The sequence below is a fragment of the Mustela erminea genome, chromosome 3, assembly GCF_009829155.1.
Source record: "Mustela erminea isolate mMusErm1 chromosome 3, mMusErm1.Pri, whole genome shotgun sequence".
Lineage (NCBI taxonomy): Eukaryota > Metazoa > Chordata > Mammalia > Carnivora > Mustelidae > Mustela > Mustela erminea.
Window position 1 is genome coordinate 81774171 of NC_045616.1, and position 21532 is coordinate 81795702.

At 36.8% G+C, this 21532-nt stretch overlaps 1 protein-coding gene across 2 annotated transcripts in view; it reads left to right on the forward strand.

The window, feature by feature from the left end:
* LARS1 (leucyl-tRNA synthetase 1) overlaps positions 1-21532 on the forward strand; it is a 71280-nt gene that overhangs the window by 45952 nt on the left and 3796 nt on the right. For both annotated transcript variants that reach the window (XM_032336289.1, XM_032336290.1), the window contains 9 exons: positions 4561-4744; positions 5789-5879; positions 7235-7375; positions 8387-8527; positions 8782-8892; positions 11561-11671; positions 14917-15021; positions 16527-16622; positions 19884-20016. In XM_032336289.1, coding sequence (XP_032192180.1) covers positions 4561-4744; positions 5789-5879; positions 7235-7375; positions 8387-8527; positions 8782-8892; positions 11561-11671; positions 14917-15021; positions 16527-16622; positions 19884-20016 — 1113 coding nt within the window. The remainder of the gene's footprint in view (positions 1-4560; positions 4745-5788; positions 5880-7234; positions 7376-8386; positions 8528-8781; positions 8893-11560; positions 11672-14916; positions 15022-16526; positions 16623-19883; positions 20017-21532) is intronic.

Sequence of the window (21532 nt, forward strand, 5' to 3'; positions counted from 1 at the left end):
TACACTGTTCTGAAAAATAGAGAAGGCAGAACATCTTCCAAATTTATTCTATAAGGCCAACGTTAGTCTGATACCAAAACCAGATAAAAACACCACAAAAAAGAGAACGAAAGGCCAGTATCTCTTGGTGAATATAGATGCAAAAGTCCTCAACAAAATATTAGCAAACTGATTCCAACAATATAGTAAAAAGAAAACAAAACAAAAAACATTCACCATGGTCAAGTGGGGTTTATTCCTGGGTTTTTATTTACAAATCAATCAACATGATGTATCAGTAAGAGAAAGGGTAAGAACCATATGATTGTTTCAGTAGATGCAGAAAAAGCATTTGAAAAAAAGTATAACATCCATTCATGAAAAAAACTTTGAACAAAGGTTTAGAGGGAACATACCTCCACATAATAAAGGTCTTAAATTAAAAATCCACAACTGACATCATCCTTAATGGTGAGAAGCGGTAAGCCTGCTTCCCTGTAAGGTCAGAAATTATACAAGGATGTCCACTCTCACCACTTTCATTCAATAGAGTACTGGAAGTCCTAGCCACAGCAGTCACACAACTTGTAGATGACGTGGTACTGCATATAGACAACCTGAAAGACTCCACCAAGAAACTGGTAGAACTGATACACAGAGTAAAATCTCAGGATACAAAATATATGTACAGAAGTCTGTTGTGTTTCTGTATACCAGTAATGAACCAGCAGAAAGAGAAGTTAAGAAAACAATCTCATTTACAATTGCACCCAAAATAATAAGATACCTAGGAATAAACCTAACCAAAGAAGTAGAAGACATGTACTCTGAAAACTATAAAACATGGATGAAGGAAATTGAAGATCGCAGAAGGAAATGGAAAGATATTCCATGCTCATAGATTGGAAATCTACACATTTAGTGCATTGCCTATCAAAACACCAATAGCATTTTTCACAGAGCTAGAACAAGCAATCCTAAAGTTTCCATAGAGCCACAAAAGACCCCCCAAGTAGCCAAAACAACCTTGAAAGAAGCAAAGGTGGAGGCATCACAATTGTGGACTTCAAGTTCTATTACAGAGCTTACAGAGTAATCAAAAGATCATGGTACTGGCACAAAAATAAGTATCTAGATCGATGGAAAGAATAGAAAACCCAGAAATGAATGCAACATTATATGGTCATTTAATTTTCTACAAGGCAGGGCGCCTGGGTGGCTCAGTGGGTTAAAGCCTCTGCCTTTGGCTCAGGTCATGATCTCAGGGTCCTGGGATCAAGTCCCGCATCGGGCTCTCTGCTCAGCAGGGAGCCTGCTTCCTCCTCTCTCTCTGCCTGCCTATCTGCCTACTTGTGATCTGTCAAATAAATAAATAAATAAAAATCTTAAAAAAAATTTTTTTATTTCTACAAGGCAAGAAAGACTATCCAGTGAGAAAAAGATAGCCTCTTGAACAAATGGTGTTTGGAAAATTGAATAGCAGCATGCAAAAGAATGAAACTGGACCACTTTCTTACATCAGACACAAAAATAAATTCAAAATGGACTAAAGACCTAAATGTGAGATCTTGAATCATAAAAATCTTAGAAAAGAGCATAGGCAGTAATTTCTCTGACATTGGCCATAACAAATTTTTTCTAGATAGATTCCCCAAAGCAAGAGAAACAAAAATAAACTATTGGGACTACATAAAAATAAAAATAAAAAGCTTCTGCACAAAGAAGGAAACAATCCAGAAAACTAAATGGTAACCTACAGAATGGGACAAGATATTTGCTAATCATACCTAATAAAGGGTTAATATCCAAAATACATAAAGAACCTGTAGAACTCAACACCAGGAAACAAATAATCCAATTAGAAAATGGGCAAAAAATATGAACAGACATTGCTTCAAAGAAAACATTCAGATGGCCAACAGACACATGAAGAGCTGCTCACCATCACTCATCATCAGGGAAATGCAAATCAAAACAATGAGATATCACCTACACCTGTCAGAATGGCTAAAATCGAAAACACAAGGAACAACAGGTGTTGGTGAGGATGTGGAGAAAAAGAAACCCTTGTACACTGTTGGGAATGGAAAGTGGTGCAACCACTGTGGAAAACAGTATGGAGGGTCCTCAAAAATTAAAAATCGAACTACCATATGATCCAGTAATCACATTACTGGGTATTTACCCAAAAAACATAAAAACACTAAATTTGAAGGGATATATGCACCCCTATATTTATAGCAGCATTGTTTATAATAGCCAAGATATGGTAGCAGTCCAGGTGTCCATTGATTGATGAATGGATAAAGAAGATATATGTATACACACATGCACACTGGAATATTTTTCAGCCATAAAAAGAATGAAATCTTGCCATTTGCGACCATGTGGATAAAGCTAGAGAGTATAATACTAAGTGAAGTAAGTCTGAGAAAGACAAATTACCATATGATTTTATTCATGTGGAATTTAAGAAACAAAACAGATGACTGTATGACCGGGGAGGGGGCTGTGGAAAATGAGAGGGGAAAGAAGACATAAGAGACTCTTAACGATAGAGAACAAACTGATGGTTACCAGAGGGGAGTGGGTGAGGGGATGGGCAAAATAGATGATGTGGATTAAGGAATGTACTTGTTATGATGAGCACTCAGTGATTTAAAAAAAAAAAAGAAAGTACAGGAGCTAACTGGAAGGAGCTCTCAATTATCCAAGCTAGAACAATTTAAGGAATAAATGGTAGTGTTGGATTGTAACCCAGTGAATAGGTTGAATATTTGTGAGTTCATACTGATCTAAATAATAGTTGAATAAATGAATAAGTGGGGGTGTAAGGACAGCTTTTCCTTTCAGAAGAATTCATATTAATAAATGTATGAAGATTGACTGAAATACAAAATCACCATTAGGCAGAAATCACAAATAATTGTTACAGGCGAGATCTGCCAGTGGTTGCCAAAATCAATGGGTGTATGTTTCTGGAAGAAACAAGATGTTTGTATATTCTCAGAGTATTTCTGCCAAGACTTTTTTTTAATCACAAAAGGAAAAACTGTTCACAGTTGAGAAAACTTGACAGACTACCTAAGTGACGAAAGCTTGCAACACCAGTAATAAGTCCTATCGATGTCATGCACCTCCCTGATAGTGATGTCCTGAGAGGACACACAGCATCACTTTAGTGATATTCTTGCCGGAGGTTCATAGACTCAGTCTAATCATGAGAAAACATGAGACAAACCAAGTTTGGAGAAATTCTGTTAAATAACTGACTAGTACTCCTCAAAAATGTCAAGGTCATGAAAGACAAAGACTGAGGAGATTTGAGGAGACCAAGAAGATAAAATGATTAAATGTAAGGTAGTTTTCTGGATTGGATCCTGCAACAGAAATAGGAATTAGAAGAGAAACTGGTAAAATTTGAATAAGGTCTATAGTTTAGTTAATAGTATTGTACTAATGTTAGTTTCTGGTTTTGGAAACCATGGTTATGTAAGTTGTTAACATTAGAGAAGATTGTTAAATCATTTATGTCTATTTTCTTGCTGTCTCTGGACCTTTTCTTTAAGTATAAAATTATTTCAAGTAAAAACATGAAATGTTTTGAGCTTCTTGCGTATTGTAAAGCATATTTAATCCATCCGTAACTTAATGTTACATATTCTCATCTCCCCCTACTTTAGGCGCAGATGGTAGAAAGCAATACACTCTTCTGAACTTCTCCTTTATCACTTAACAGTTCATATTTGAGATCACTCCATATTGAAATGTAAAGAGTTTTCCACACTCCTTTGCCCTAATATAGTGTCCCTTTGTAAGGGTGTCTTGTACTTTAATTAGGCTTTTTTTTTTTCAATATTTTAGAATGGAAGATTTTGGTTACAAAAGTACAATTTTATTAGAAAACTTAGCAGTACCTGCTTTTAGAAAGAAGAAATTAAATATATTTTTGTATATGTAAGGCACCAGCGTGTTCTCTCATGCATTAAAATATTTTGCTGCCTCTAAATGAGGCTGAGATGTTGATAGGGATCTGTATTTCCAGTTTATCATTTTCTTACTCTCCTTCATTCAGGACCACTTTATCTCATTAACTCATCCAGTTGCCTGGAACAAACACATTTTGATGCTAAGTATATGCAAATCAATACATAGGTGATTCCCAGATTTGAACAACTCTGTGGATCCTACTTTTGGTGGCTCTTATTTTTGTTGTTGATCCATGGCAGTCCCGTAAAGCATCTGCTATTTCTTTTTTTTTTTAAAGATTTTACTTATTTATTTGACAGAGAGAGATCACACATAGACAGAGAGAGAGGAGGAAGCAGGCTCCCCGCTGAGCAGAGAGCCCGATGCGGGACTCGATCCCAGGACCCTGAGATCATGACCTGAGCCGAAGGCAGCGGCTTAACCCACTGAGCCACCCAGGCACCCGCATCTGCTATTTCTTAATTTTGATGTAGGTTTTGCAGTATACCTGGTTGGACACATTGTTGATAGTCACTAACCACATTTTAAAATCATCACTTGATCACCCTCTTCTTCTGCTTCTGCTTCTTTGTCCTCCTCCTCTTCCTCCAGGAATGCGTTTGGCTCTGGCTGATGCTGGTGACACTGTTGAAGATGCTAACTTCGTGGAAGCCATGGCCGATGCAGGGATCCTCCGTCTGTACACCTGGGTGGAGTGGGTGAAAGAAATGCTGGCCAACTGGGACAGCCTGAGAAGTGGGCCTGCCAGCACCTTCAATGACAGAGTTTTTGCCAGGTAATCTGTTGACTCCAGCCCATGGTACTTTAGAGTTGCCTAGTCCTCCTGCATTTTTAAGTTTTCTTTTTTCCTTTCCTCCTAAAATAAATTAGATGTTAATAATAGCTGCTATTCATTACAATTCATTTTATTTGTTCTAGGTACTCTGCTAAGCATTTTGCATCCATTATCTGATTTTAGCTTCACAGCTTATATGATAAAGCTATTATTCTCCCTATTTTATAGTTAAAGAAATTGAAGCTTAGAAAAATTAAATATTTTATTAAATGCCTCAAAGCTAGTAATTCCATTTGGGGGTTATGAATTTGCTTCTTTCTCCAAAGCCCTTGCTCATAGACACTTTACCTTGCTCTCCTGCATTAGAGGACAGAATGGTTAAATGAAAAATAGATTAGGAGAAAAACAGAAATGCCAGTTTTTTTTCTTTTAAAAAACACTTATCATCATCTTTGTATCAGGAGCCATCTTAAGAACTGCTGTTAAAAAAGATGAATGGGACTTGATCCTTTACTCTAGTTCAGCAGAAGAAATCACTCATTGAACCCATCGCAAGTGTAGTTATGGGGATGGAGGGAATTTACAGGAGATGGCATGTGCATTCTGGGTTTCTTGAAGAATAGATTTTTACAGGGAGAGGAGAAAGCCATGGAAAGATATGATATTTATTTGGGGTACAGTACATGAAGGGTAGAGTAGATCAGACACTTTGGGGCCAGATTAGGCTAAATTATGAAGGGCCTTTGGTAGCAAGAGAAATTTTTTTAAATATTCAATGTCACTTGTTTAAATGCAGCAAGTAAACTTGACCACCTTTGTTAAGCCGTTTTCATGTTGCATTTTGGGCTTCCTAGTAAAGTTTCCATCCAGAAATTTTTAGGCAAGAACATTGTTAACTGTTTTGTGGTTAAGTGGTTTTGTGGTTGAGCAGTCTTAAATGTTTCAGGTGTTCCTGTTTTACTGTTGACTAGTATATGTGGCAGTTTTTTATATCTTTGTGTACTTGCATTTAAACTCAGTAACCTTTTTTTCCCTATTCTATAGTGAGATGAATGCAGGAATTATAAAAACAGATCAAAATTATGAAAAGATGATGTTTAAAGAAGCTTTGAAAACAGGGTTTTTTGAGTTTCAGGTAGGCTCTTCTTTTAGTGGCTATAAAGTACATCAGTGTGGCTATGATGTATTTCACCCTTTTCCCCTCTGCTATAATGTTAATTTATCTAGAGTGGAGACTGAAAATATTGTCAAGCAGTTTTTAAATTATTCAGTGAATTGTGGTTTTAAATAATTTTCTTTGATTCTCTGTTGTATTTATTTAATATAAATCTTTTTGTTTCATAGTTCAGCTATGAGTCAGTAAAGAGGTTAAGTCTAAAAGTCAGCCACATTTTCCAGGAAAACATTTTTATTTTTTTAATTTTCAAAGATTTTATCCATTCATTTGACAGAGAGAGAACCCAAACGGGGAGCAGAAGGAAGAGGGAGAAGCAGGCTTCCCTCCTGAGCAGGGAGCCAGACACGGGGCTCTATCCAAGGACCCTGGGATCATGACTGAGCTGAAGGCAGATGCCTAATGGACTGAGCCACCCAGGTGCCCCCAGGAGAACATTTTTAAATTGATAAAAACATAAGACGAAATTGTAATTGATTACCCCTAGTTTGAAATCAAGCACTTTCTGATGTTTTCCACAAGGTGTCAGTGTTTCCTCGAGTTTGGCAGTTCAAGGGCTTAAAAAAAAATGTAGGTTTCCTCAATCAGTTTTGTAAAATATCACATTGGGATTTATGTAACTTGGTTTTCATAGATGTGGTTAAATAAGGATAAGTGCTGAACATAGCAATTGTCCTATTTATAGCCTTTTTCGATACTTAATATCTTTCTTATAGGCTGTTGAGGGTATCATCAGCCCTTAATACACAACTTCTATGTCTGTTAGAAAATGTCTTCTTGGGGCACCTGGGTGGCTGAGTGGGTTGAGCCTCTGCTTCTGGCTCAGGTCTTGATCTCAGGGTCCTGGGATAGAGCCCCGCATGGGGCTCTCCGCTCAGCAGGGAGCCTGCTTTCCCCACCCCTCTCTGCCTGCCTCTCTGCCGGCTTGTGATCTCTCTCTGTCAAATAAATAAAATCTTAAAAAAAAAAACAATACATTTTCTTGAGAGTCATTAATATAAAACCATAATATCCTTTAACAAGGATTGATATGCATTTAATTGCAAGTTGTTAAAAATGTGGAAAAACCGGGGGCCTGGCTAGCCCAGTTGTAGAGCTTTGACTCTTGATCTTGAGGTTGTAAGTTCAAGCCCCACATTGGGTGTAGAGATTACTTAAAAAAAATGAAGTAAAACCTTTATGAGAATTCATTATGGAATTTTGAAAGACTAAAAGCTTAAAAATGCATTAAAATAGAGGCACTGGATTTTTTTTCTTTTAATTTTATTTTAAAGAAGTATGGGGAGAAAAATGGCAAATAATTTCAAATCTTGCAGGCTGCGAAAGATAAATACCGTGAACTGGCCATAGAAGGGATGCACAGAGACCTTGTGTTCCGCTTTATTGAAGTTCAGACACTTCTTTTGGCTCCATTCTGTCCACACTTGTGTGAGCACATCTGGACACTCCTGGGAAAGGTACCTATATGTGGTTGAGATGTTGTGGGCTGTTTGATATGGCCTTATTAAATAAATACAATAATAATGTTACTTAAGAGGAAAAGACTGAAAACGATATTTCAGGAGTAATGTTGGATCCGTCATCTCCTAATTATTACAACAGGTTGTACTGAAACTACTCCTGTTTAGATGGACTTATCGAGTATGCGTATTTATATACACACATGGAAATATTTTAAAACCACGGGACTGCATTTTGTTTATCACCTAATTCTTTTTAGAAAATGTTAAAATACATTTGAATATATTTTAAAAATACATTTGATTTGAATACTATATAACTAAGACTGTTTTCCAACTGTTAAAAAGGTGAAAATATTGAGAGAGATATAAACGACTGTTAGGAGCAGCTTATAAACAAAGAGGGAAGTGTATATTTGCATATATTTTTGTTTTATATAAAATTTCTGGCATATGTAGGGCTTCATATTCAGGGATATTATATTAGCATCCTTACTGTGAGGATAAATGCAATTATTTCTCCTAGGGTTGCAGATAAACAGATTGGCTGGCTTAATAATTTCTTTTCATCTTTATTAGCCAGGCTCTGTTGTATTTTTTAACACATGAACACTGTAAAAATGTGCTTGTGATGCATATACCGAATGGTTATACTTTCAATACTGGATGTATTAAATAGGGTAAAAACCTGAGTGTATATAATTTATATAATAATGATTAAATTTAGGCAAATTAGCATTACATAATTTTCTTTGAAAGTGAGCATATGTGTGTGGGTATTAATATGCTTGTACAAATGGATGCTAATTAGGAATGTAGAGTCAGACTTCACAGCTTGAATTCTAGGGAACATTAGATCAGGGGCTGTGGAAGTGTGTTATGGGTAGTCAGGTTTGAACTCTGAGCACGCAATTACAGATGGTAGTCTTGGTATGGAACTGTAATCATGAACGATAAAATAGTTGCATGGCTTTGAGCCCACTGAACTTTTTTTTCTCCCCCTTAAAGCCTGACTCCATTATGAGTGCTTCATGGCCCCTGGCAGGTCCCGTGGATGAAGTCTTGATACGTTCCTCACAGTATCTCATGGAAGTAGCACATGACCTTAGATTGCGACTCAAGAACTATATGATGCCAGCTAAGGGGAAGGTGAAGGCATTTTTTTTTTTTTTTTTAAAGGCTGTTGCTTTAAAGTGATTAGTCAGGTAACATTTACTAGTAATGAAAATTAAGACAACTGTCATTCACATGTGTCGGGCTCTTTTCATCGCTAATGCAGTTTTGTAGGATGTGTATGCTTCTTAATGTTAAAGGCAATAGTGGTTTATACCAGGAGAGGGATCTTTCATTTTTGGTGTATACAAGAGTGATAAAATGTTTTTTCCCTTTCTTTTGCCCTGTAGAAGACTGACAAGCAGCCACCTCAGAAACCTTCACATTGCACCATCTACGTGGCAAAGAACTATCCTTCTTGGCAACATACCACCCTGTCAGTGCTGCGGAATCACTTTGAGGTGATGCTCGCAGCAGCCGTTCCGCCCGCGTTGTTGCTTGCTGCCTGTGCTCTTGTTGTTTTTAGGATGTTGGCAATGTCTTAGAGAAGGACACGGGCAACTTTGTGGGATTACTCTTAAACATGGAGTGTTTTTTTGTTAGCGGTGCTGGCTCTGAAATAGTTACTGTAAAAGTTGCCGTCTTTTTTATCATTTCTGAAACTTCCATACAAAAATATAGTGGATCTAGTCCCACGTAATTAAAAGGTGTGGGACTTTCTCATATGTGGTAAAAATCATGAAGCAAGAGAACTGAGTTTGCCTTCGGGTTTGTTCTGACTTAAACACTGGGATTCATGAAGCCTTCACCTCATTATGTTTCAAAAAATTGAAGCTTGACTTTTGAGTAATTTAAAACAAAATGGTCAGTTTAATAATTACCCATAGAAATGGAGAGCTCGGTGTTTTTGGCTTTGTCAGGTAAGTAGCTGTTAAATATGATTGTTGTGTTTAAAGGAAACACAATACTTAAGCATAGTTCTAAGTTTTCCTGAAGAAAAAAATCCATCTACCTTTTTCTTTCACATTCACAATATGGAAACAAAGTATATGTTGTAGAATTTTTGTTGGGGTTTTTAAGAGTTATTGATAGACACAAATTGTTAAGGTGCACTGACAGAAGAGGAGAGAGAAAAAAACCAAAAATTATGGACAAAGCATGAAGTGATAACTGAAGGGAAAATCCTTAGCTTTGATTTTTGAGGACTTTATTGAAATTTTCTTTCAAAAGTTTTCTTAGTTAATTAAAAAATACTCAGAAAAACTTCTACATTTGGAAATTTAATTGAAAGAGAAGAGTTAGTGTTTTTGTATTCCTTGTGAGCTTATTTTTATGGAAAGCTGCCTTCTCATTTGATTGTATATAATAGAAATAGAATTTAGAGGCACTTGTGTGCTCAGTTGGTTAAGTGTCTGCCTTCGACTTAGGTTGTGATCCCAGGGTCCTGGGATTGAGCCCTGTATCAGGCTCCCTGCTCAGTGGGAGCCTGCTTCTCCCTCCCTCTGCAGCTCCCCCTTCTCATGCTCTCTCTGTCTCTCAAATAAGTAAATTTTTTAAAAAAGGAAAGAAAGAAATAGAATTTAGTCCTTAGAATTGCTTACAGATTTTGACTTAATGGCAAGTGAAAAAGTAAAAGCCGCTTTTGTGGGTAGAAAAATGATGTCATGCCTTTGTGGGTTATATATCCGTAACAGCATTTTCAGGGAAGCAGTAGGAGAACCAAATATAGAATGTATGTCCCAGATATTTAAAAATGCATCTTTTATTAAAAACTGCTGTTCTTTTAGAAGTTATAGTTTTTTTTTTAGTAATTATTTATTAGATACATGGTTTCAAAGTAATATCATCTTTTGGCATTATTTGGAATGATCAGTGTTCTTTTAAATTTTTGTTTGTTTTCATTCAAAAGAACGGAAAGAAAGTTTATGATCATGGAGGATATTCTTAAGTTGTATGTGGCACCTTTTTGGTGATATAAGGGGAAGAAGGAGTGTTTCCTATGCTCTTCTCTCTTTCATATATATTTTCAAGCAGCACATTGATAAGTGGAGAAAATATTTTCCCAGTGTACTTTAGTAAAAGTTAGAATTAAAAGTAAACGTTGACTGAAGTCTTACTATACGTTACTTTTCATTTAGATTCATTCCCAATCTTTGGCTTCGATGCCACGCTTTTATAGGGAAAAAACAAGTCACCCAAAATTCTGAGGTCATTTGCTTCATTTTTCACTCTGTCAAAGGGGACAGTTGTGTTTGCAGAAATGAATTTAAATTCAGGCAGCATATTTGGGACTCTGTGCATATTAACGATACATGATACAGGCATTTATTTGTGGCTAGATAGAAGTGATACTATTTTTAACAGGTAGATAGCCAGCCAGAGACTCTTTTCCCCACATTTGTGGTAACAGTTTATAAGGAAGAGTGTTCAAAAGCAGACATTCTATAAATCTTGTATGATAGTTACACAGTTTCCATTTTGATATGACTAGTGAGTGTTTTTACAAGTTTGGAGACAAACAAGATCTCTATAAGACTATTTTGTTTTCTTACCCGACAAGATCTAATGTTATAATCCTAGAGGTGTTCTTAGTGTAAGAAAAAATTAAATATTCAACAAGATGCCCCATTTTCTCCTTTACCATAAAGAACATTTATCTTTTAACTTTAGGGCGCCTGGGTGGCTCAGTGGGTTAAGCCGCTGCCTTCGGCTCGGGTCATGATCTCGGGGTCCTGGGATCGAGTCCCGCATCGGGCTCTCTGCTCGACAGGGAGCCTGCCTCCTCCTCTCTCTCTCTCTCTCTCTCTGCCTGCCTCTCTGCCTACTTGTGATTTCTCTCTGTCAAATAAATAAATAAAATCTTAAAAAAAAAAAAAAAAAAGATTAAAAAAAAAAAAAAGAACATTTATCTTTTAACTTTAGAGGAAATGGGAGACTCCCTTCTGTATTACACGTTCACCTTTCACTTCCCTAGAATGCACGGGGCTGCTCTCTTTTCTACTGTTTTCTATTGGACTGGTCGAGGCCACCATTCTGTGTCTGGCCGACTTCCTATGGGCACATCTACTATTGTGTGTTATCTTTAAAATATTTTTCTCCACATTCTTCCCCAATGTTTTTTTTTTTTAGGCCAACAGTGGAAAATTGCCTGATAACAAAGTCATTGCTAGTGAACTGGGCAATTTGCCAGAGTTGAAGAAATACATGAAGAAAGTGATGCCGTTTGTTGCCATGATTAAGGTAAGCTATGGACTTCGTGCAGCTATTACTCTGCGAGTAATGATTAGATAGGATAGTGGAGGGAGGGGAAAACTTTGGATATAGTCTCTTCCAGGTAATCTGCTAAAAATAGTACTTTTCGATCACTAGCTGGGAGAAATGAGTGATCATTTTGGGGGTTTATTTGTAAAATTGCTGAGTATTTGGAAATATGCATTATGGAAGAAAAACTGATTTAGAATTGTTCACTAAATGAGTCTCTTTATGTTCTACCTTCTTTTCTGTTTGGCAGGGAGGCAAATTCTTTTGGCTTACATTGGGGTGTTTTTATTAGATCCTGGTACTGGAACGAAGATACTACATTTGTATAGGTTTAGCTTAACAGGATAAACATTGTTTATCGTGGTTGGACCAGAGTTTCTCAGCAGTGGTTCTATTGATATTGTGGGCCAGGAGTTCTCTGTGGGGGGAGGCTTCCCTGTGCGTTATAGGATGTTTAGCAGTGTTTTTGTCTTCTACCCACTAGATGCCCATAGAATGTCCTCCTCACCCCCTCAAGTTGTGACAACCAAAACTTCTTCAGTCATTCTTAAATTTCTCTGGGGACATAATCTGCTCCCACCCCCACCTCTCCCATTGAGAATCATTGCATTAGACTCAGCTTTCTTCATAGAAATAACAGATTTATTTGATTTCTTAGAGAAACAGAAAGAAGGCTATATGTTGCGTAAGAGCTCAAGCTCTGGGGTCAGACAAATCTTGTTCTAAATCCTTTTTGTCTGTCACTTCTTAGTTTTTAGACCCTCGACAACTCTCTTAAATTCTCTGGGTCACGTGGTTTTTCATCTGTATGAGGAAATTAATAGAACCTACATTTTAGGAGGGCTGTGAGAAGTAAATTAAATAATATATTTAACACACTTTAATAGTTTCCATCAAAGAATAGGCTCAGTAAATATTTTTTTAAAGTGTAAATTAGTGTCTTTTAGGCTTCTAGGAACATAGTTTTATGGTTTTTTTTTTTTTAAGATTTTATTTATTTATTTGACACAGAGAGAGATAATGAGAGAAGGAACACAAGCAAGGGGATTGGGAGAGGGAGAAGCAGGCTTCCCGCTGAGCAGGGAGCCTGAAGCTGGACTCCATCCCAGCACCCTGGGATCAAGAGCTGAGCTGAAGGCAGATGCTTGACAACTCAGCCGCCTAGTCACCCCATTAGTGGTTATTTAGATTCATTCTTGAATCTTCTGGTCTACAGATGCCTGCCTGATGATGACCAAAACTTCTAGCTCCCCACTGAGCAAATTGTATTCTTAGGAAAGCTTTTTTGTTCTCCTACATCAGAATCAACTCTCTGAGCCTTATGGTCTTTGAAGTTTCATAAATAATTTAGAATCTTGGATTGACCTACACCAATCAAGTTATAACACATTTGCCGATATCCTCGTAATTCATTGCTTCCCTACTTTAGCTAGTGCCATTGATCAGAATGCCAGATCTATTGTCAATATGTGGATTCAACAAAGTATTTCATTGTGGGTTTTTTTCCCCTGAAGATCTCTCTGAAGATCAGAGAGAGAGAGAGCAAGAGCGCTCACAAGCAGCGATGAGGGGCAGAAGGAGGAGCAGGCTCCTCACTGAGCAAGGAGCCTGATGTGGGACTTGATCCTATGACCCTGGATCATGACCTGAGCCAAAGGCAGATGCTTAACCCACTGAGCCACCCAGGTGTCAAAAATATTTCATTTTTTATTGCAAAGGCAATTCAGTTTGATGATGTACTTTACAGATTCCAGTGAAACTGATTTGAAAAGTTCTGTAGTTAAATAACCAGGATTCAAGAATCGACTTTTAGAAAACTAGTGTTAGGGGGCCCCTTGGTGGCTCAGTGGGTTAAAGCCTCTGCCTTTGGCTCAGGTCATGATCCCAGGGTCCTGGGATCCAGCCCCGCATTGGACTCTCTGCTCAGCTGGGAGCCCGCTTCCTCCTCTCTTTCTGCCTGCCTCTCTGCCTACTTGTGATCTCTGTCTGTCAAATAAATAAATAAAATCTTTAAAAAAAAAAAATAAAGAAAATCAGTGTTAGAACTGGTTCACCAATAATATTTTCTTGTGTGTAATATTGGGTATGTGCTAGGCATATTAATGGTTTGAAACTTGCAAAGTGTTTTTTAAATCTGAGAATAAGAAAATGGCTCCTGGTACTTTTTCAAAGAAAAAGAAACAACTTGGACAGTAAATGAGAAGGGGGAATATTAGGAATCATGTGAGGTCACTTTCATATCAGTGCAGCACATTCTACGTAATTAACAATACTTGTACATGTGAACTTGGATCTTGAAGGTCACGTTTTGTTTGGCAAATACTTTGTTTCATGTTCAAGAAAATAAGAATAAGATGGGCGCCTGGGTGGCTCAGTGGGTTAAGCCGCTGCCTTCCGCTCAGGTCATGATCTCAGGGTCTTGGGATCGAGTCCCGCATCGGGCTCTCTGCTCAGCAGGGAGCCTGCTTCCCTCTCTCTCTCTCTCTGCCTGCCTCTCCATCTACTCGTGATTTCTCTCTGTCAAATAAATAAATAAATAAAATCTTTAAAAAAAAAAAAAAAAAAAAAAGAAAATAAGAATAAGAAATTGCTGTGAAGTGTGTAAACCTGGCGATTCACAGACTTGTACCCCTGGGGATAAAAATACATGTTTATAAAAAATAAAATATTAAAAAAAAAAAAAGAATAAGAAATTGTTTTTCATATGCCACAGGATTATCTCAGTACCCATAAGACTTAGAATTTTTTTTATTTGTAGAAATTTTTTTGTTTATTATTAATTCATTCTTTTCTGAACTAGCTTTAAAGATGTATTATTTTAGAAAATTAAAAAAAATTTTTTTTTTCTTTTTGGTTACCTGAAGAGATATTTCTGTATATTTGTTTAATTCCTTGTCAAAGTGAATTTTTTGGGTTTGCATATTAATTCATTCTAAATAAACAGTGACAAAATCATATTTCTTTTATAAATGAAAACCTTATTCTTCCAGTCTTTTCAGTGTTGCCTTAATCTTATCATACTTGAAGTGATAATTATTCTGAGCCAATAATTTCATTAACAAGCAAACACAGATAAGGGAAACCATGAGTCCAAGGCCTTTCCTTTAGCTGTTCAAATTTGAAGATTTTATCAATTGAGGGAAGAATGATTGCTTTGGAGGAAGTGGATTCTTTTCAAAATAACATTAATGTGATTTTTGTTTTTCAAAACTTTTGGCTATTAGGAAAATCTGGAGAAGATGGGACCTCGTGTTCTGGATTTGCAGTTAGAATTTGATGAGCAGGCAGTGCTGATGGAGAATATAGTCTACCTGACCAATTCCCTTGAGGTAAGACGGGCCAAAGATTTAGTTAACTATAGTAAATATAATCCAGTTCTTTCATTTTATAATAAAGCTTTTTGTAAATATCTTCTGTGTTTAGTACCTTTGCCAGATACACTTGTCAAAAATATTTTTAGAAGGAAACAGAAAGGGGGGTGGATAGAAGTTTCAGGAAGAAAAAATAGTGTGATCTTATTCCATTTATCAATCATTTTATACATAAAATACTAACTGTATGTGTCTATATTTTCCTCCCAGATTTCTCTTTTAAAAATATGAGGGGAGATCTTATATTCAAATACGTTAGACACCTCTCATGTTACGGAAGAATTGCTTCTTTTTTCTCCCTTCCCGTTTATACCTCAGATTTACAGAACTGACTTAATTAGAATCCTTTCTTCATATCTTATCATAGGTCCATGCCTGACGCTGTTTTGTTTTGTTTTAAAGTTAGTAATGTAATGAACACCCATGAATCTTCAACTCAAGAACTAAAAACATTACCGATAGCTTTGACTTATCTGGGGAGTTTCTCCTCATTCCATTTTTCTGCACCAGTCACTTCATATATAGATTCTAAAAATGCTATCTCTCAGCTTAGGGAGAAGGAAAGAGAATTTGCCCTAGGAAACTTTTAAAGGACTAAAAAAACCTGGTTCTTGTTATAATAACAAGACACTTAACTTAAAAAATGCAGGTTTAGATTTTGGATAAAGTTGTTCCATGAAATATGGTAATGGAAGAAAGTTATTTCTAAATAAGCATTTTATATCATATAATTATAAATGAGTTAAATAAATTATAGATATTGGTAGATACTTACTTTGTTTATATTTCTAAATGTTCATATATACTCCTGGAGGTCAAAAAAGTTTTCGAATTTTTTAACTGGGACAATGGGGACCCCTTATATTGAGCATCATCTTATAATCAGGCATATCCAATATGCTACATTTCTGAGTTTTTTCATTTATTAAGTGAAAGTCTTTTGTTAAAAAAAAAATTAAGCAGAAGTCCTTTATCCTCAAATGCTAAATTTCTGAACTTATTCAAGCAGAAGCCTTTTATGCTAATTCTTATTTTCTCTTATACCGATAGATGCCAGATTTCATTATAGAAAGTGGTAAACATGGCGATGTAAATAATACTGTGAGACATTTAAGATCAATGTTAATTAATTATAGATTTCATTTTATGTTTGTATTGAAAATAATAAAATTGCACAAACCATTTTCTTAAAACTTTTAATCAAAGAATTTATTTTTTGGTGGACATTTAAACGATTTAGTCTCTTGCTCTTCAAACAAGGTTTTGCTGTGGGAGCATTTGATCCTGAGTTTCAGAGTGCTCTCTCACTCCTGTCCTGTGCTTGGCTGGCTTTCTGAAGAGTGCGTAGACCATTTAGTGTTAAGTGAAGAACCTAGTTTTGCTCTTTGGGGAAATGAGGTGATGATTAATTTCAATCATATTAAGTGATACTAATGACTTTCATTTTCCCTCCTTCTGTTTAGCTAGAACACATAGAAGTCAAATTTGCCTCCGAAGCAGAAGATAAAATCAGGGAAGACTGCTGTCCTGGGAAACCACTTAATGTTTTTAGAACAGAAGTAAGTTGAAAGAATCTCACTGAATCATTGCACTTTATAGCTAGAAGAGACCTTAAATGTTATATTCAAGCCCATCATTTAAAGATGGAAGGAAGTGAGGTGCAGAGACATGAAGTCATTGCTTTGGTCTAGGCCACATAATTTGTTAGAATGAAGCTGGGTTTGAGCTCTTCCCTGGTTGGCACTCTGCTCACTTTACTTTGCTCTTAAGGCTGGCATCGGATGTTATTTGTGGGTTTAAAAAGAAAAATAATGATTGTCAAAACCTGATATTTTTAGCCTGTTTTTTCTTTTCAAATTTTAATTCCAGGGTAGTCAATTCATAGCATTGTATTAGTTTCAGGTATACAGTATAGTGATTCAACAATGCTATACATTACTCGCGGCTCATCGTGATAAATGGACTCTTAGTCCCCTTCACCTCTTTCAGCCATCCCCTCACCATGGGATCCATCAGTTTGTTGCACTGGCAACCATCAGTTTGTTCTCTACAGTTAAGAGTCTGTTTTTTGGTTTGTCTCTTTTCAATGTGTTCATTCATTTCTTAAATTCTACACATGAGCAAAAGCATATGGTATTTGTCTTTTTTTTTTAAACTGACCGACTTCACTTAGTTATACTCTTTAGATCCATCCATGTTGTTGCAAATGGCAAGATGACATTTTTTATGGCTGAGTAATATTCTGTTGTGTATATATACCACATCTTCTTTATCCATTCATCAGTTGATGGACACTTGGGCTGCTTCCGTAATTTGGCTATTGTAAATAATGCTGCAGTGAACTTAGGAGTGTGTATATCCTTTGGGTAAATATCCTGTAGTGGAATCACTGGATCATATGGTAATTTGATTTTAAACTTTTTGAGGAACTTCTGTACTGTTTTCTAGAATGGCTGCCATAGTTTGCATTCCCACCAATAGTGCACAAGGGTTCCTTTTTTGTCTATATCCTCACCAATACTTGTTTTCTTCTGTTGTTGATTTGAGCCATTCTCACAGGTGTGACATAGTTTCTTTTTGTGGTTTTTGATTTGCATTTCCCTGATGATAAGTGACGGTGAGCATCTTTTCATGTGTCTGTTGGCCGTCTGGATATTTTCTTTGGAAAAATGTCTATTCATGTCTTCCGCCCATTTTTGATCGATTATTTGTGTGTGTTTTTTTTTTTTTTTTAAGATTTTATTTATTTATTTGACAGACAGAGATCACAAGCAGGCAGAGAGGCAGGCAGAGAGAGAGAGAGGAGGAAGCAGGCTCCCCGCCGAGCAGAGAGCCCGATGTGGGACTCGATCCCAGGACCCTGAGATCATGACCTGAGCCGAAGGCAGAGGCTTAACCCTCTGAGCCACCCAGGCACCCCCGATTATTTGTGTTTTTAATTGTGCTAATTATTTCTATTGAGTCATATCAGTTCTTTATCTATTTTAGGTACTAACTCTTTATCAGATATGTCATTTGCAAGTATCGTCTCTCATTCCATAGGTTGCCTTTTAGTTTGGCTGACCGTTTCCGTCTCTGTAGAAGCTTTTTATTTTGATGTAGACCCAGTAGTTTCTTTTTGCTTTTGTTTCCCTTGCCTCAGGAGACATACCTAGAAAAATATTGTTACAGCTGATGTCAGAGAAATTACTGCTTCTACTCTTTTCAAGGATTTTTATGGTTTCAGGTCTCACATTTAGGTCCTTAATCCATTTTGAGTTTATTTTTATGTCAAAACCTGACTTTTATTAAAAAATAGAATGAAATATAAGACTTTTTTTTAAAGCAGTGAAGAGGAGCTTTCATACTTCAGATGAGTCTTGGTTTGATAATGTTATTCAAGACTTTTTGGCTCCTGGCATAAATCAGATTGATGAATCATCTTACACTTTACTAGAAATATTTTTTTCCCCTAATTTTTTTGGCCAGTATTGGTGAAGATAAGCAGGTTTTGGAGTTTTGGGAGATTCTCTTTCTTTAGTCTCAAAGAATCCGTTGCCCAATGGAGTGCAATTATAAGACTCCATAAAATGCCCTACTTTTCTTGAGAAGTGGAGGACTTATAAGTATCCTATTACTTTTGCTATATTTAATTGAAAATGCAACAAAGAGGAAAAGCCCATTTTTAAAGAATAAGGTAATCATGGTCATGAATATATGATGAATTTATCATTGTGTTATGAATACACTCATTAACATTAGAATATGGTGGCTTTTTAAAGTGCAGTCCTTTGGCTCATGGATAGGTACATGAAATAGAGTTCCCTATACAAATGTTTCTTTTCTTTTTTTTTTAAGATTAATTTATTTTAGGGAGTATGCACATATATGCATGTGCAAGTGGGGGTAGGGACAGAAGGAGAGAAGGTAAGGTCAGAGGAAGAGAAGTGGATTCTCCGCTGACCACAGAGCCTGACCTGGATCTCCATTCCACGACCCCGAGATCACAACCTGAGTTGAAATCAAGAGTCAGGTGCTTAACTGGATGAGCCACTGAAGTTCCCCACAGATATGTTTCTTTTGAACTACATATTCAAATGTTTTATTAATCTACTATGTCTTCAAGTCTTCCATAAGACTTAGTTGACTTTTTCCACTTAAAATAATGAGCAGGGTCTTTGACTATGTAGCTTATATAATGTAGGACGTAGTATGATATATAACTGAGTTTTTTTTTTTTAATTAATATATAATGTATTATTTGCTTCATGGGTACAGGTCTGTGAATCATCAGACTTACACATTTCACAGCACTCACCATAGCACATACTCTCCCCAGTGTCCATAACCCCACCACCCTCTCCCTCCCCCCCACCCCTCATATAACTGAGTTTAATCCTGCCCCTGCCTCTTACGGATTATGTGACCTTGAAGTACTTTTAAAATGTTTCTGGTTCTCAGGTTCTCATCTGTGAAAGGGGTTTTAAAGAGCTACCTTGCAGGATATAGGAATAATGTCTATAAAATGGTTAGTACAGTGCCTGGTACATAGTAGAAATTCAGTAAGTGATGGGAGTTGAAGAAGAGAAAATATAAATAATGTTGTTCTCCATCATTAGTACTGATGTATGTATTCAGAGTTGTTTTTATCTAACATTTGGTGTAAGCATGAGTTTTTGTACATTTTTTTTCTTTTATACTTGAGTATCCCTTGGTCTTGATTTTAGAATACCAGAATTAAATTTTTCATTGGGCATTAAAAATTTAGCAGAGATTTTCTCTCCCTCAGCAGTATTCAAGTTTGATTTCGTATAACAGTCGTTTTCTCTTTATTTTCCTAGCCTGGTGTGGCAGTTTCCCTAGTGAATCCCCAGCCATCCAATGGCCACTTCTCAACCAAAATTGAAATCAGGCAAGGAGATAACCGCGATTCTATCATCAGGCGTTTAATGAAAATGGACCGAGGAATCAAAGGTAAATGGTTTCCCTGAAATGCACATTTGGCAGTAGTTCGTGGATACGATGAGTTCTAAGCAGAGGGGAGAAAGAAGAGTAACTGGTCTGCTCAGGGACAGCAGTGTCATTTTGTGCAAAGAATATTGGACTCAGACTCAGGAAGCCTGTATTTTCTTTGGGACATTGTGGGTGTGTAGCTTGGTGATTTGGCCATGTCTCTTCAACTCTAAACTGATCTCTCTTTCAGTAAAATGAAGATGGTGGATTAGATATTTTTCTAAGTCTCCATCTAGCTTTCAAATTGTAACAAGCAATTCCTATCTCTTAGCAGTTTTTATACTGAAGGCACACATATACTTAATATTTTAAACTAACCTGCCTACTAGGTCTGTTCCTGGGGAAGGAAGAGAAACAGTAAAAACTCGTTGAGTGTCTGCCATGTATTAGCCATTTAATCCTTTAACTGCCCTAGAATGCAAAGGGTATTATCATCCCCCCCCTCTTTTTTTTTTTTTTTTTTAAGATTTTATTTATTTATTTGGCAGACAGAGATCACAAGTAGGCAGAGAGAGAGAGAGTGAGCAGGGGAAGCAGGCTTCCTGCTAAAGCAGAGAGCCTGAAGCAGGACTTGATCCCAGGACCCTGGGATCATGACCTGAGCTGAAAGCAGAGGCTTTAACCCACAGAGCCACCCAGGCGCCCCTTATCATTCCCTTTTACAGATGATGACACCGAGCTCAGAAAGACTAAATGACTAGGAGATTTCATTCAGGTAGTAAATCCTGGAGCTGGAGTTCAAAGTCAGGTCTTTTTGACTCCAAAGCTTGTATTCTTTCTTCTAAATGTGCTTCCAGGGGCGCCTGGGTGGCTCAGTTGTTAAACATCTACCTTCAGCTCAGGTTGTGATGCCAGGGTCCTGGGATTGAGCCCCAAATCGGGCTCCCTGCTCAGTGGGGAGCCCGCTTCTCCCTCTCCCATTCCCCCTGCTTGTATTCCCTCTCTTGCTATCTCTCTCTCTGTCAAATAAATAAAGAAAATCTTTTAAAAACAAACAAAAATAGTGCTTCCAGCTCAAATATGTAAATAATCTTAATTTCTTATCAAGATTAAGTCTAGCTCTTCCATGATTTGATTTAATATAATAATTTGTAGCTTCTTCTTCTTTTTTTTAATCACTCAGCCAGGTCTGTGGCTGAGCAGGGTGTGAAGGGAGTTAGTGTATCTCTATATTATATCTCTTCCAAATTATAAAGACAAATTAATCTTGAGATTCTCTGTTTTGCATTCTCTCTCTCTTCTTGATGGCAATCATGAGTTGATTGGGTCACATTCTATCAGTGTAGAAATTTTCTGAAAAGATTTTGAAATCTAAGACAGTGACCTAATTTATGGAACTATATTCAGGTCAGCAGTATTACATCAACAGAAGATTGAATATAGCTCTTTGGAATTCATTCTACAGGTAATTTTTGCTCTCTTGAGGTCATTCATGCATCTTCTGTTGACATTTCTTGAGAGACCCTCAGTATAGCAT